This window comes from Littorina saxatilis, linkage group LG10 (assembly GCF_037325665.1).
Source record: "Littorina saxatilis isolate snail1 linkage group LG10, US_GU_Lsax_2.0, whole genome shotgun sequence".
NCBI lineage: Eukaryota > Metazoa > Mollusca > Gastropoda > Littorinimorpha > Littorinidae > Littorina > Littorina saxatilis.
The window spans coordinates 7744018-7761301 of record NC_090254.1 but is presented as its reverse complement, the minus strand read 5'-3'; the positions used below and the strand labels follow the sequence as shown (position 1 = coordinate 7761301).

Sequence of the window (17284 nt, the reverse complement as noted above, 5' to 3'; positions counted from 1 at the left end):
TGTTTGCAAGCCAAGCACTACCTGTCTTCGGGTATTGGGTAATTAACCCTGTCTAAGTGTAGTCTAATCTCATTTTATGTGTGTATTGATGGTGTAGTTTTGGACCGAAAGATTGACTAAAAGTTTGACATCACTTCACATGACTTGTTTCCTTTTACATAGTTACCCATAATCAATAGAAATATACATTTTTGATAGATTTCGTCAGAAAGTGGAAGACACACACTGACACACACAAGCACGCATGTACACACATGGATAACATTTCAAATTTAGTACAGAAACTTCATTTATTTATTTATTTATTTATTTATTTGGTGTTTAACGTCGTTTTCAACCACGAAGGTTATATCGCGACGAGGGAAAGGGGGGAGATGGGATAGGGGAAAGGGGGGAGATGGGATAGAGCCACTTGTTAAGTGTTTCTTGTTCACAAAAGCACTAATCAAAAAATTGCTCCAGGGGCTTGCAACGACAGAAACTTCATCTATTATCTCAAATTTAAGAAATTCTTAGCTGCCTTAGTATATTATATACCCAATACAGCAACCACACTAAGAAACGCCGCACAAAACAAGACTTTACTTTTTCACAGCACACACGACCGCAAAAATCAACAATACCAGTTAAATCGCAAGTAAGCATTAGCACTGCAAAAACTGAAGAAAAAACAAAACAAAACATTTCGTCAGACTTCATGAATGTTTCAGTTTCTTACAAATGTGTTATTCAAAACCGAATAATATTCTATTCATATTCTCTACATGTTAGAACATATCGCTCAGTGCAGACAGATGGAAACCCCTGCTTCAGGAAACACCAGGAACGTGTAGGAATACGCAGGCACGGTCACCACACCACGGGGCGCTGATTCAGGTTTTAAGTCCGGTAACTCGTCATTCACCAGTTCTAGTTTTACACCGTTCAAGGCCATGAACCTGAAACATGAACATTCATAACTGAATTACCATCTGGCTTGTTTAACCATATTTGCGAAATCATCAAAGGGTCAGTTTGAAAACAAAAACATTGACTTACTTTCGGTGATAGCCAGTCTAGATTAGTTCTGTGTTTTACTCTCTCTCTCTCTCTCTCTCTCTCTCTCTCTCTCTCTCTCTCTCTCTCACATACAGACAGATACACACACAGACAGACAAACACAAACATGCAAACACACACAGGCAGACAGACAGAGAAACACACACACACACTAATTTATGAATCTTATCCAAACGTTCATGGCCCTTATCCATTCAAATGATGAATCCCTATCGCAGACTACTATCTTCCACAGCACAGTACAAAAAGGTTGACTGCTCAAGCCACCTACTTAGACACCAAGCCATCGCTGTCTCCTGCAGTCAGTGAATAGCTGAAGCGAGGCTGCGTGTTAAACTGGCGCAGGTCAAAGGTCACAGTGCAGTTGTTAGGATTGAGCATGTACACCACCAGACTGCCCGCTGGAAAGCTGGAGACAGGAACATCGCTATTTGTCACGGTCAGAAAACATGGCACACAGACAGAAACATATGTCCAGTCAGACGGACAGACACTGACAATGTCAAATCATACACAATGTCCAACGACATCAACCTAAATTAATCTTAACTTGCAATTATCAACGGTGAGCAAAGCAGTGGTTGATTTTTAATGCAACTTTACTTCTTAATGCTAGTCGAACATGCACATAATACCCCTTCAGCTGTGTCTGAAATCTAAGGAAAACCTGAAACATGTCACACACAAATCCCTCGTCCTCGCTCTCCACACTAGACAGCCCCTCCCCCTCACACACAACCGCCGCCCCTGCCCCCCTTCAACACACACAGAGGGTTTCTAACTCTTAAAGAGAGCTCTCAGGTCTATACTTATACACACTTGTCAGTGTTGGCGCAGGCAGCGTAGACACGGACATCGTGACGTCCTGTAGCGTGGAACACAGCGCCACGTACAATCCTTTTGTACAACACTGTCAGCCAGAAATCCTACAGACACGAAACATGAAAACACACTATACAAGTACACTTCAGAGACTTTTCTGTGCGATATCCTTGGATATACATAAAACCAACTAAATACATCAGTCAACGACACAACTTATAATCATTCATTCGATTTCTCCTCTACCAGAACTGTTCCGCCGAACTTGTGTATAAAATCCAAAACATTTTCTTGAATAAATAATTCCAAGGTTATTGTGGTCCAGAAAAAGCGTTACCAGATGAGACCGTCTGCGATGTGTATAAAAGACAAGAACTGCTATACTAAAATAAAACACGTTTACCTAATAGTAATCTAATGTTGATTTAGACATTCAGTCGTCTAAGCAATTCTGTGTCATTGATGAAGAGACCGTCAAGGAAGATCAGATGCTACAGGCTAAACCAGCAAAATTAACTGAACTCAGTATCAAAGAGTAAAAATAAACACCCAACACATCCCTGCCAGTAATTTTTTTTTTTTTTTTTTTTTTTTTTTTTTACAAACCATTACCTGTATCTACTTGACAACTTACAATGTGTCCTAGATGTATAAGTGAATAAAACAAACGAATACATGTTTTGTTTGATATTGTTCTTATTTTTCTTTTTGTTTATTGAAAGGGTATTTGCCCGGGACGTCAGCTGCCTGACGTCATGCAGGCAGTTTGTTTGTTTCTTAACGCCCAGCCGACCACGAAGGGCCATATCAGGGCGGTGCTGCTTTGACATATAACGTGCGCCACACACAAGACAGAAGTTGCAGCACAGGCTTCATGTCTCACCCAGTCACATTATTCTGACACCAGAATAACCAGTCCTAGCACTAACCCCATAATGCCAGACGCCAGGCGGAGCAGCCACTAGATTGCCAATTTTAAAGTCTTATGTATGACCCGGCCGGGGTTCGGGCGGACGCCTTACCACTAGGCCAACCGTGCCGGTCTATGCAAAAGGGTTATTCAAGCAGCCACCACATTATCAATCTTCTTTAGAATAAGCGTCAAAACAATGCAATTTGCTGTACCAACCGGGTTAGGGTTAAGGTTTGCGTCAATGAGAGAATAGTTGCCTCCGTAGAAATCTTGTCGGATGACCGTCTGAATGCTTCTGGAAGCACACAGTCCCAGCTTGTCGAGCCATCTGGAAAGAACATGTAGAAGCAATTAGTGAGTGAGTAAGAGAGATAGAGAGAGAGAGAGAGAGAGAGAGAGAGAGAGAGAGAGAGAGAGAGAGAGAGAGAGAGAGAGAGAGAGAGATTTTAACAGACGCGCCTTTATAGATCTATACAAAGAAACAACTGACACTTGAACAACTCAAGCCATAGCATTCTCAAAAACAACAATTGGACTTAATACATGAACAGCAAATTCATTTTGACTGTTCCCGAGACAACTGCCTTTACAGAACAGTGAGGAAAAAACCGCAAGAACTCGCAAAAATGCATTGTTTCGCTTTAATGTTTTAGTGAGCACTCACAAACATGTAGTCATGTTAAGCTGAAGTGTTTCCGAGAAAAAACACAACTGCATGAAGGGAAAGTCAGCACTCACAAAAATCCTGCCACAAATCTATCAGAAACTCCGAACATTCCACCCAAGGCTGCAGACGACGTTTCAGTCAGCCAGAGTGGAAGTTGAGGGTCCACAGAACTAGCCTGACCAATGACGTCATCCAGTCGAGCAACAAGTAAATCCATTACTTGGACGTCAGTGAAGTTAGCCAGTGCTCCATTTGGCGCAGCAAAGTAATATCTGGAAAGGAAAGTAAGTGAGTCATTGTTTTTAACGTGCCTTCAACATTCAATAATAGCCAACATGCAATATTCATCTGTACGCATTCACACTTTTTAAGCTGCATTCAGACTCTCCATTTTTCTATTGTTGCTGTTTTTCTCCCTCTTTTTCCTTCTCCCCTCAAAGAAATGATATAACTCACTGATGGAAGGAGGCAGCACGCACAGTTTTGTATGCACCAGCAGCTAAATACCTGAAAAAGTGCAGATTAAATATACCATATATTACATACTATCATATATCACATCACATCATACATATTAATTTCATCTTCCAATATATTCTTACTAAATAACTTAATAATTTGACTATTCAAATTTCCAACTCAGAATGTTAAGCATTATGCACCCATGAAAACACATCTTATTGAAGGTCATGATTTGCTGGAGACCATGCACATGACAGGCAAATGAGGTGAGGTGAGGCGAGGCGAGAGAGAGAGAGAGAGAGTGCGTGTGTGTATGTGAGCTCTCCTCTTGACTGCTCATACCAAGTTATTGAGTAGACACAAAAAGAGCCCCCCCTCCCCCACCCACGCACATTTCATGCGCCAGCATCAACCAACCCCTGGGAATTGAAAACTTACGCTTTGAAATATTGGACAGCGGTGTTCACAGTTTCGGGACCGGTGATGAAGGACGAATAATAGTTTGGAAACTCTGTCAGAAGTTGCCGAAGTGATACGGTATCCTTTGCATACTGTTCTGCGCTCAGATTTTTCTGGTAGTTACCAGGGAAGTATTCATATTCTGCATGAGAAAAAACACATAAATGACATCCTTAAAACGTCACTAAATTTCAATTTTGTAAGGTACCGTTCTGTCCCACACATGCGATCATATTCACTAACAAAGATCACTCAAGGCTTTCATCGAAACCTTGAAATTAAATTAAATTAAAATCTGTATCAAGACTGCATTATGTCCACAGAGGGAATTGTTTGCCCAATTTTAAAAAGGTGTCCCTTGTAAAATCTCCCCGTACACACACACACACACACATACACACACACACTAACAAAGAATAACAGACACACTAACAGATAAATCAATGAAACCAACTTCACAAATATCCCAAGATTCAAATTGTCCTCGCAAAATTTTAGAAGAATCCTATTGAAATCCGCAACTCACTACAGCTGAAGACTGCATCATTATTTGCTTATTGTTCTCAATGTCTCTTTAACCGATACAGTGAAACACCCTTGTAAGACCCCCCCCCCAAAAAAAAAAAATAATTTAAGATTCCCTCCTTTTTATATTTAGTCAAGTTTTGACTAAATATTTTAACATCGAGGGGGAATCGAAACGAGGGTCGTGGTGTATGTGCGTGTGTGTGTGCGTGTGTGTGTGTGTCTGTGTGTGTGTGTGTGTGTGTAGAGCGATTCAGACTAAACTACTGGACCGATCTTTATGAAATTTGACATGAGAGTTCCTGGGTATGAAATCCCCGAACGTTTTTTTCATTTTTTTGATAAATGTCTTTGATGACGTCATATCCGGCTTTTCGTGAAAGTTGAGGCGGCACTGTCACGCCCTCATTTTTCAACCAAATTGGTTGAAATTTTGGTCAAGTACTCTTCGACGAAGCCCGGGGTTCGGTATTGCATTTCAGCTTGGTGGCTTAAAAATTAATTAATGACTTTGGTCATTAAAAATCGGAAAATTGTAAATAAAAATAAAAATTTATAAAACGATCCAAATTTACGTTTATCTTATTCTCCATCATTTGCTGATTCCAAAAACATATAAATATGTTATATTCGGATTAAAAACAAGCTCTAAAAATTAAATATATAAAAATTATTATCAAATTTTTTTTTCGAAATCAATTTAAAAACACTTTTATCTTATTCCTTGTCGGTTCCTGATTCCAAAAATATATAGATATGATATGTTTGGATTAAAAACACGCTCAGAAAGTTAAAACGAAGAGAGGTACAGAAAAGCGTGCTATCCTTCTCAGCGCAACGAATACCCCGCTCTTCTTGTCAATTCCACGTGCACTGCCTTTGCCACGGGCGGTGGAGTGACGATGCTACGAGTATACGGTCTTGCTGCGTTGCGTTGCGTTCAGTTTCATTCTGTGAGTTCGACAGCTACTTGACTAAATATTGTATTTTCGCCTTACGCGACTTGTTTACACTTTTCTCAGACCGTGTTCTTTCTTTTCTTTATTTGGTGTTTTCTTTATTTGGTGTTTAACGTCGTTTTCAACCACGAAGGTTATATCGCGACGGGGAAAGGGGGGGGGGGGGGAGATGGGATGGAGCCACTTGTTAATTGTTTCTTGTTCACAAAAGCACTAATCAAAAAATTGCTCCAGGGGCTTGCAACGTAGTACAATATATTACCTTACTGGGATCATGCAAGTTTCCAGTACAAAGGTCTTAACATTTCTTACATACTGCTTGACTAAAATCTTTACAAACATTGACAATATTCTATACAAGAAACACTTAACAAGGGTAAAAGGAGAAACAGAATCCGTTAGTCGCCTCTTATGACATGCTGGGGAGCATCGGGTAAATTCTTCCCCCTAACCCGCGGGGGGTCAGACCGTGTTCATAACCTCTGTAAAATTACACCCCATTTTAAGTTAGTTCTTGCTTTTGGGGTCCAGCGGACCATATAGGCCAAATCAGAACCCCCACAAGTTTAACATTAATCAATCAATCAATCAATGAGTCTTATATCGCGCATATTCCGTGGGTACAGTTCTAGGCGCTCTGCAGTGATGCCGTGTGAGATGAAATTTTATTCGGCCAGTAGATTGCAGCCATTTCGGCGCATATTTACCTTTCACGGCCTATTATTCCAAGTCACACGGGTATAGGTAGACAATTATTAACTGTGCCTAAGCAATTTTGCCAGGAAAGACCCTTTTGTCAATCGTGGGATCTTTAACGTGCACACCCAATGTAGTGTACACGGGGGGAGGTTCGGACACCGAAGAGAGTCTGCACACAAAGTTGACTCTGTGAAATAAATTTCCGCCGAACCTGGGATCGAACTCACGCTGACAGCGGCCAACTGAATACAAATCCAGCGCGCTACCAACTGAGCTATATCCCCGCCCCATTACATTACATTACACATATTTAAATTAAACCAATTTTACCGAACAAAATTAGGAACGTCACCCGAAGGGAACATAGAAGCTAAATCGAAACCCAACGTGTCAAGGATTTTTAAAATTCAAATCTTAAAATAAAGGCCAGACTCCTTTAAAAATCCAAAGAGAGCTGCAGAGCTGACCTCTGTAAAAATATGTCTCAAGCTAGAAGTGTCAAAATATTTCACTCGATCATACAGATCAGCGCACTCTGTGAGAAAATGGCTCACAGAAAAACTATGATCACAGGCGTGGCAGCATGGTGCCTCTTCTCTTTTAAGCAGATGTTGATTTGATTGTTGTTGCTTTTTGGGTCCAGCGGACCATATAGGCCAAATCAGGACCCCACAAGTTTAACATTACACAAATCTAAATTAAACCAATTTAAAAAAAAACACAAAGTCAGGAACGTTACCTGAAGGGAACACAAAAGTTAAGTCAAAACCCTACGTGTCAAGGATCTTTAAAATTCAAATCTTAAAATAAAGGCCAGACTCCCTTAAAAATCCAAAGAGAGCTGTAGAGCTGGTCTCCATAAAAATCTGTTTCAAAATATAGGTGTCAAAATACTTCACTCGTAAATCATACAGATCAGTGCATTCAGTGAGAAAATGTATCACAGTAAAACTTATCACAGGCGTGACACCATGGTGCCTCTTCTCTTTTAAGCAGGTGAACATGAGTTATATAAGTGTGACCAGTGTGTAACCTAGCCAAAACACTTTCTTCTTTTCTACTTGAAGCCATCAAAGGCAAGGGCTTTGATAGCTCAGGGCGTATCTTGTATAGTTTATTTTCCTTGCAGGTAGACCAACGGTCTTGCCAGAGTTTTAAACTGTAAAAAAGGGTCTCTCGACGAAGGTCGGTGAAAGGGACAGATTGTTCAGGAAGCGGTGGGACCGCCATCCCCAGAGCATTTGTTGCTGCCTTGTCAGCAGCTTCGTTACCTTGTATGCCCATATGACTGGGCGCCCACATAAAATTTATAATCTTGCCTTCAGAAATAAGCTTAGTGTGAAGGTCGTGAATGTCGATAAAAAAAGGGTGAGTGAACTTTCTGGATGAAATAGCTTCAAGAGCTGAAAGCGAGTCCGATACAATCAGAAAAGACGGATGTGTCGATTGATAGATTAATTTCAACGCCAAGATGATGGCCCTAAGTTCCGCCGAATATACCGACGAACCGTTAGGAAGCCGAAGTTGAAGTGGTCGTTGTAATTTCTTGCTAGAAGCTGCTGCAGCAGCAGCTGAATCATCTTTTAAGCAGATGGACATGCGTTATATACTAGTATATAAGTGTGACCAGTGTGTAGCCTAGCCAGAACACTTTCGTTTTTTCTACTTGAAGCCAACAAAGGAAAGGGCTTTGATAGCTCTTAAAAAGGGGGTTCCAATGTAGCTGACGACTGCATAGTTACGTCAATTTAACTCACCATTCCCCAGTTGAAAGCCAACAATGGTGTAGTTCCTGTCAGCAGAAAACTGCAGCAACTGGCGAGCGTTGTCAGGATTCCAGGAGCCGTCAGCGTTCCGCTTGAGTGCGTTGAAGTCAAAGATGAAGTCCCAGCCAACCGCTTGCACAAACTCGTTCACAGCGATCCACTGGGTAGCTGTATGTAAAAGTGTTGGTATTACAATTTGCCGCAGTTATGTTTGGTTTTACAACAGTCTCACTGGAACTTAACAAAGGAAACCTAAACCGAGGTTACATATATATTATTCTATCATAAAACACCCGATATTGAGTTAATGAGCTGGGTCTCACCTGTCAAGTTAAATAAAGGAGGGTTGGGGACAGGGTGTTTAAGATGAGTGTCAATGTCATCCACAACAAAAGTCATCGAGTCCGATCCACCACCGCCCAAGCGGAAGTAACATGGCGCCAGTGCTCGTGCCATGTTCTGCACTTGTCTGGAACTGAAAGAAAAAATACTATACTTGACCCTCTGAATTCAACCAGTTTTAAAGCTAAAGCACCAAAGGAGATCTGGGAATACAAAATAAACTGAATCCCTGATAATTAAATACCCCATGTGAAATAATAGACGTTGTGATTGGTTTTTTGTGTGTGTGTGTGTGTGTTAATGTCCCTTCAGCAAAGTTTGTTTGTTTGTTTGCTTAACGCCCAGCCGACCACGAAGGGCCATATCAGGGCGGTGCTGCTTTGACATATAACGTGCGCCACACACAAGACAGAAGTCGCAGCACAGGCTTCATGTCTCACCCAGTCACATTATTCTGACACTGGACCAACCAGTCCTAGCACTAACCCCATAATGCCAGACGCCAGGCGGAGCAGCCACTAGATTGCCAATTTTAAAGTCTTAGGTATGACCCGGCCGGGGTTCGAACCCACGACCTCCCGATCACGGGGCGGACGCCTTACCACTAGGCCAACCGTGCCGGTCCTTCAGCAGAGACGTTGTGACAATAAGAGTTAACCTAGGTCATACTGATTTCTGATTAGGTAATGGAACATTCAAAAACTCTGCTTGTGAGATTGGTTGGTTTATTGTTTTTTGTTGTCTTTTATTGTCACTTTAACGAGACCAATGCAAGTTTCTCTCCTTTCTCAGTTTACATGGCAGTCTCCATGCTTAACACTATTTACATTTTGGTCCATCACTTCATTGCGAGAATGGTTGATTAAAAAAAGGAAACCGAACAAATAAGTTAATTTTAATTGCTTAACATTACGAATACTGTCTAGACTGAATTACTGACAATGGTATACCAGCTGAATTGTGGTTGTGTTTGTTTATTGGTATTTCTTGTCTTAAGAACCCAGGAAACAACAACAACCGGCGTTTACGGTTACTGTCAGTAATTCAGTCTAGATCAGTAATTACAAAAACCCGAGTGATGAAATCGTAAAAACAAGACATTCAGTTAAACAATTCTAAATTAAAAAAAACCCGAAGAGAAAACAATACTGTTCACATGAACATGGTCATTTTCTAATCTGAACATGAACGACGAAACTCACTTGAAGTCTAATGTTCCCCAGGTGTCCAGCAATGACCATAAGTCAAGGGTGACACCGACAAAGCGATCATCGATGGTGCTGAACGACTGTTGAAGGTTGACGTTCACCACTATCGGTTCATCCACTGCCTTACTCTTTCCTGAGGGTGGAGCACCGTCCTTTTGCTGAGTGCGATCCACAGAAAAGAAGCGGACACTTGAAGCCTCAGCCGATTTCAGCAGGCAGAGGGTCATGATGATCCCTGCTGTACTGATGGTCAGCATCTTCCCGGTTCCTGCACAACTTGTACTTTTTTTGGTTAGTTAGTTGTTGCTTTTTGGGTCCAAATTAGGACCACACAAGTTTAACATTACACATATTTAAATTAAACCAATTTTACTAAACAAAATTAGGAACGTCACCCGAAGGGAACATAAACGCTAAATCGAAACCCTACGTGTCAAGGATTTTTAAAATTCAAATATTATATTTTGTTTGTGAATGTTTAGAATTCATGTTTTACATAATAAGGATAAGGATAAGGATAAGATTTTATATAGTCCATGAGGGTAACCTCACAGAAATTCGGGCTGCTTTCTCCCTGGGGAAAGCGAGCTGCCATACAGTATACGGCGCTACCTTTTTTTTTTTCCTGCATGCGTGTATTCATGTTTCCAAGCCCTGAGACTTAATGCCGTGTGAGATGGAATTTTTTTTTTAACGCTTTATTCCAAGTCACACGGGTATTTGATGGACATTTTTATCTATGCCTATACAACTTTGCCAGGAAAGACCCTTTTGTCAATCGTGGGATCTTTAACGTGCACACCCCAATGTAGTGTACACGAAGGGACCTCGGTTTTTCGTCTCATCCGAAAGACTAGCACTTGAACCCACCACCTAGGTTAGGAAAGGGGGGAGAAAATTGCGGCCTGACCCAGGCCTGAACACGCAACCTCTCGCTTCCGAGCGCAAGTGCGTTACCACTCGGCCACCCAGTCCCTGTGTCATATATGTCATTGATGTGTTTAATCAATGTTATTTTCCAGGGATGTTGGTTTGGGCATAATTTTGTGTCAACATTTTAAGTACATTACTGTAAGTAACAATCGTTTGTCATTTTGTTTTCTGATTTTTGATATTTTGTAATATACATTCATTACCTGACTTACATTTTGTTTTGTTGTTAGATAGTTGTTGCTTTTTGGGTCCAGCGGACCATATAGGCCAAATCAGGACCCCGGTGGACAATTGCTTTGGTCCAAGGGTGTCCGCTTGTGAAAGGGACTGCTGTATAAACAGCCTGTATCCTAAAATGTCGCAGGTTGGTGACACCAGTACAACAACATAAGCATGGCAGTGTCAAACCTTGTCAAGGGTGGTGAATAAGATCAATTTTAAGTCAAAAAGGTTTTGTTTTCTCTGTAAAGGCAAGCCCGAGGGTGATCATTGATTCCTTGTCAGTTTTTACTTTGGCACCAGATTTTTTTTTTTTTTTTTTTTTGCTTAGCGCCCAGCCGACCACGAAGGGCCATATCAGGGCCCGTATGCATGAACTAGAAGTAAGAAACACTGGAAGTAGAGGCCTCTTTTCGAAGTGGGAACTCCCGAAGTCAACTTTCTAACTGTTCACAATGCATGAACTGACTTGAACGCCAAAGTAGTGACAGCGAGAGTATTAAGGTCAAGGTCGGGGAAATTGGGGGAATCCCTACTAATACGCATGCGCACGTTTCTATCAACATTTCAGTCAACGAAAATGGCAGGGCACGTGTGCCGCTCAAAAAGAAAGTAGACACAGAGGGGCGTTCTGCGCCTTTTTCAGATGGTGAAATTGCTGTACTCTTGACAGAAGTGTTTTACGAAAGAACGGTTATTCTGTCCAAATTTCAGAACAGTCTAACTGTTAAACATAAAGACGCTGTCTGGTCCAAAATTGCCAAAGAAGTGTCGCTCTCTCTCTCTCTCTCTCTCTTACGACACACGCACACACAGACAAACGTACACTCATGCACATACTGACACTATGACACAAGTGACACTGACGGCACACATAAACACACACACACCACACACTGCACACACACACACACACGCGCGCGCTCGCGCGCACACATATACACACACACGCACCCATACACGCACGCACACAGTCACAAACAAATAACCACACACTCACTCTCTCTCACTTTCTCTCATTCTCTCTCAATCTACACTCATACACACACTGAAACTATGATGACACAAGTGACACGTCACACACACACACACAAATACACACACACACACACACACACATACTCACCGTAGTGACACATATATACACACGCGCGTACAGTTGAAAGTCAAGACATGATATGATTTTTTCAAAGCATAGGAAGGTTTCTTTTGCAAATGAATAAAATTAACACAGAGGCAAAACCCGGTTTTTGCAGCCGGAATGCAATTGCGGAGGCTTAAAAAGGAAAAGATTAATAAAAAATATATAGCTCCCGGCGGAACTTGAACCCGGAGCAACTGAACGAGAGTCCGGAACCGTTACCACTGCACTATGTTACTCGTGTAGAATAGAGGCATGATGAAAAAAGGCATTCTGAGTTATTCAGTCGTGCTGGTTTGAAAGCTCGCCACCTTCGCCGAATGACTCGAGCACGTTTTTTTCGGTCAGTAACTGATCGAACTGTCGCTTTTGAGTCACTCTGTTTTAAGCATTTCACCTAAATTAAACAAGAATGTCACAGTCCGTGTCTATGGTGTAAGGTAGGAGACCGTCTCATTGTAGCCAAGTTACGACAGTTGCTCGATTGACGCATTTCACGTCTTCGATATTGTGTCTGAGATAATTTCCCAATGAGCTGCCTTTAAAAACGGAATGTCCTGCAATTGTAGTATGCGCTGGAGGTTTCTTTTGGATGGGTAAGGACCCTTGAGATGCGATATCGTCGTATAATTATGTCAAGCGAGAGGCCCTTGACATTGGAAGTGGGAACTTCGAAAGCAAAGTTGCCAGCTACTCGGTATGCACGAGCTAAATTGAACGCCGAAGTAGTAGGGTATTTTTATATCATGGGTTTTATGAATTTTCTTCTTTTATTCTTTTATAGTTATTAATTAATGACCTATATGTGCTGATGACTAAATTAATTTCCTTTGTTGGATCAATAAAATGTTATGAGTTATGAGTTATGAGTTATGAGTTAGTGGCTTCGAGAGTTCTGAGGTCAAGGTCGAGAAAATTGGGGGAATCCCAATTAGTGCGCATGCGTTTGTAAACGGTAGGCTTGGTGACCAGAAGAAACAAATCTCATCGCGAGTTCGTAAATGGGCAAACGTTGATCGCGCTGTAGCTTTTACTATAATTGTTTTTAACTGGTTGAACGAAAGCTGTGATAATTGTCCTTAAATAGAATGACTGTCTATAATAATGATTTCGTTGACCAGAATGTTGGGGACAATAAAAAAAATGTTGTTTATGTGGTAGCAAAGTCGGTTAACTTAAAACTCTTTTTGTAGTGTTTTTTTAATGATTGTGTATCGGTAAAACTGCTGGACAAAAATAGTTTGGTCAGAGCGAATGTTTGTGTTACTGGTAAATTTAAAAAGGCAGAACTCCATTTTTTGGGAATCAAGATATAAGGTGTAGTGAAAAGAAGGTAAGTTCAGCGAATTTCATATTATTTGAGAAAATGTGTGTCCGAAGTTTTAAAACAGAAAAATTGTTGTACTTAGGTGTTTGTAAATTACGTTTGTCCTCGTTAATTGTGAAGAGGATGTATGTTTATATAAAGTTCAAAGTCAAGATTGGATTTTTGTAGCCTACGTGCGTGTGTGCATGTGTATTAGACATAATACATAGACATAGAACACTTTATTATCTCAATTACGATAAACTCGGGTGTGGTGAATCACAATAACCAGCATAAAACGTAAGAACATGAATAAAATATCAAGGCGCAAATATAGTCAGCTCATCATAGTGTGGGGAGTGGGTACACACACACACACACACACACACACACACACACACACACACACCGTCGAACACACATATAACGTCGAACACACACACACACACCGTCGAACACACACAAACCGTCGAACACACACATAACATCGAAAACACACACACACACACACACACAAACAAACACACACACACAAACACACACACACAAACACACACACACACACACACACACGGCACGCGCGAACACGCAAACAAACGTATGAAGGAACAGACGCACAATTATACCCGCACGCACGCACACACTTGCAGACAGGCACTCGCACAAATACATACACACACACACACACACACACACACACACACACACACACACACACACACACACAGATAAAGCAATGACAAAAAAATAGCAGAAACTTACACTTCAACACTCGAACACACACACACACACACACACGCACACGCACACAAACACACGCACGCACGCACACAAACACACACACACACACACACTCACACATGCACACAACGACGCCCATTTTCATAGAAACACAGTAACCCCCTCGTATAAGCGGGAATGAAAGAGTGGTGCCCAATGACCCAGAACAAACAAAAGTCAAAGCTGGCAACTCAGGTTTGTATTCAGGGAAATGTGCACGAAATGCATGCAGAAGATACGACTTTTCCCTCTATTTTCTCTCTTTGGGAGCGTCAGCTCGGTTTGACATGAAAAACTGAAGAAAAGCCCTGCCTTTTTGCACTGAGAAACTGTGGAAGTAGCGTGTTTACTACTGGGTCTGGCTGTAGTACATTTACCCTCATTTACTTCCTCGTTAGCTTCCAAAGTAAACTCTTTTTTTCGTCCCATGCATGCGAAAGTGAGGATGTACTTCCGATGTCACTCAAAACTTTAGAAGTAGTCGCAAAATACCCTGAGTTACTTCCTCGCTTTGCTTCGAGGTAAACCCTTTTTCCGGCCCATGCATACGAAAGTGAGGCAAGTACTTCCGATGTCACTCAAAACTTCGGGAGTTGTCGCGAACTTCCCCCGTAAGCATACGGGCCCAGGGTGGTGCTGCTTTGACATAACGTGCGCCACACACAAGACAGAAGTCGCAGCACAGGCTTCATGTCTCACCCAGTCACATTATTCTGACACCGGACCAACCAGTCCTAGCACTAACCCCATAATGCCAGACGCCAGGAGGAGCAGCCACTAGATTGCCAATTTTAAAGTCTTAGGTATGACCCGGCCGGGGTTCGAACCCACGACCTCCCGATCACGGGGCGGACGCCTTACCACTAGGCCAACCGTGCCGGTCGGCACCAGTGATCATAAGGATTTTAAAGCATGAATCATTGAATGACCCTTAAAACACTAATGATCCAAAGTAATGAGATTTATGTTTGAAATTAGCCGATTTTCTTCAAAATCATCTCTAAATGCTAGAGGAGCAGAAGGGTACATAGTTAAAATACAACAAACGGTATGCACAATCCTACTGTAAATGTGGGACACAACATATAATATCCAAATGAACAATCACGTTTTTCTCAAACTTGTTTTTGGGCAATGTATACAAGCGCACATTTTTCTGTCACAATTGAAGTATATTACAAAAGCATACTTACTGTAATTTGCCCTTAATTTAAAAAGTGTTGATATACAGCATCAACTTTGCAATTTTGATTTGATTATTTTGAAAGAACACAAAGAATGTTCAATCTCTTTTGAATGCCTTTGGACTCACACTCACTATAGTTCGCAAGTAAAGTAATTTACAACTGATAAACCGTCCCAACGCCTGCTGATGTAGGCAAATCAAAACAGTTCTTTAAAGATAACGAGATTGTGTCAAGGTCAGCGATGTCTGGGGGAATTATCTGTGCTATCTTCACTGTGTATTGATTATCACCTACATATCAGGAACATTAAAAGGACACTCACAGGCAACAAAACTATCACAAGTGACAGTATATATGAGCCACATGGCCTGGTTGGTTGTTGATTTTTAACATCCCTTTAACCCATTTGGCTATGAGGGGCAGATGCAAGTTTGTTTGCTTAACGCCCAGTCCACCACGAAGGGCGATATCAGGGCGGTGTTGCTTTGACATTTAACGATGCAAGTGTGTTAACTTTCTCAGTTCAAGGTAGATTCGGCGTACAGACGTCACTTTAGACGTTAGTTAACTGTTGCTTTTAGGGTCCAGCGGACCGTTTAGGCCAAATCAGGACCCCACTAGTTCAACATAGCACACATTTAAATTAAACCAATTTTAAAAAACAAAGTCAAAAAACAAAGTCAGGAACGTTACCCGAAGGGTATACAAAAGTTAAGTCGAAACCCTAGCGTGTCAATGAACTTTAAAATTCAAATTTTAAAATAAAGGCCAGACGCCCTTAAAAATCCAAAGAGAGCTGTAGAGCTGGACTTTAGACGTTGGTTGGTTATTGTTTATTGTCTATTCGAGACCGATGCAAGTTGTTTCCCTTTTCAGTTTACAATGGTAAATATGATATGATAGCTGTTGCTTTTTGGATCCAGCGGACCATATAGGCCAAATCGGGACCCCACAAGTTTAACATTACACAAATTTAAATTAAACCAATTTCGAAAAACAAAGTCTTTCTTTCTTTATTTGGTGTTTAACGTCCTTTTCAACCATTCAAGGTTATATCGCGACGGGAAAAACAAAATTAGTTAGTTAGCTGTTGCTTTTCGGGTCCAGCGGACCATAATAGGCCAAATCAGGACCCCACAAGTTAATCGTTGCACATTTTTGGATTAAAACAATTCTAATACATAAAATCCGTAATGTCACCCGAAGGCAACCAAAAAGTCAAAGCAAGACCCTATTTGTCAAATAAATTACGCAGGTTTAAAATTCAAATCTTAAAATAAAGACCAGACTCCTTTAAGAACCCAAAAAGAGCTGTAGAGCTGACCTCTGTAAAAATACTTTTCAAACTCGAGGTGCCAAAATACTTTTCTCGTTGATCATACAGATCAGCACACTCGGTGAGAAAATGACTCACAGTAAAATCAGTATCACATGCGTAGCACCATGGTGCCTCTTCTCTTTTAAACAGATGAACATGAGTGAGTAAGTGTGACCAGTATGTAACCTGGCCAAAACACTTTCTTCTTTTCTACTTGAAGCCACTAAAGGAAGTGGCTTTAACAGATCAGGAAGAGTTTTATACAATTTGTTTTCCGTGCAGGCAGACCAACGGTCTTGCCAGAGTTTTAAGCTGTAACAAAGGGTCTTCCTACGCAAGTCAGTAAAAGGAACAGACTGCTCAGGGAGACGAGGAACCGTCAAATCTAGAGCATCCTTTGCTGCCTTGTCAGCAACCTCGTTGCCGTGTATGCCCATATGACTGGGCGCCCACATAAAATTGATAATCTTGCCTTCAGAAATAAGCTTAGTATGAAGGTGGGAAAAACAAAGTCAGGAA

At 41.3% G+C, this 17284-nt stretch overlaps 1 protein-coding gene across 1 annotated transcript; it reads right to left on the bottom strand.

The window, feature by feature from the left end:
• Positions 1-276: 276 nt before the first annotated feature.
• On the bottom strand, positions 277-15590 carry LOC138978079 (heparanase-like). The gene is made up of 11 exons (XM_070350705.1): positions 15454-15590; positions 9876-10163; positions 8655-8806; positions 8323-8499; positions 4362-4524; positions 3918-3968; positions 3533-3733; positions 3011-3122; positions 1879-1985; positions 1331-1468; positions 277-938 (listed from the first exon to the last, which is right to left on the bottom strand). Exons 2-11 carry the CDS (start codon positions 10136-10138, stop codon positions 782-784), a joined length of 1521 nt encoding a protein of 506 aa, XP_070206806.1. The 5' UTR covers positions 10139-10163; positions 15454-15590; the 3' UTR covers positions 277-781.
• Between the last annotated feature and the right edge of the window lie 1694 nt (positions 15591-17284).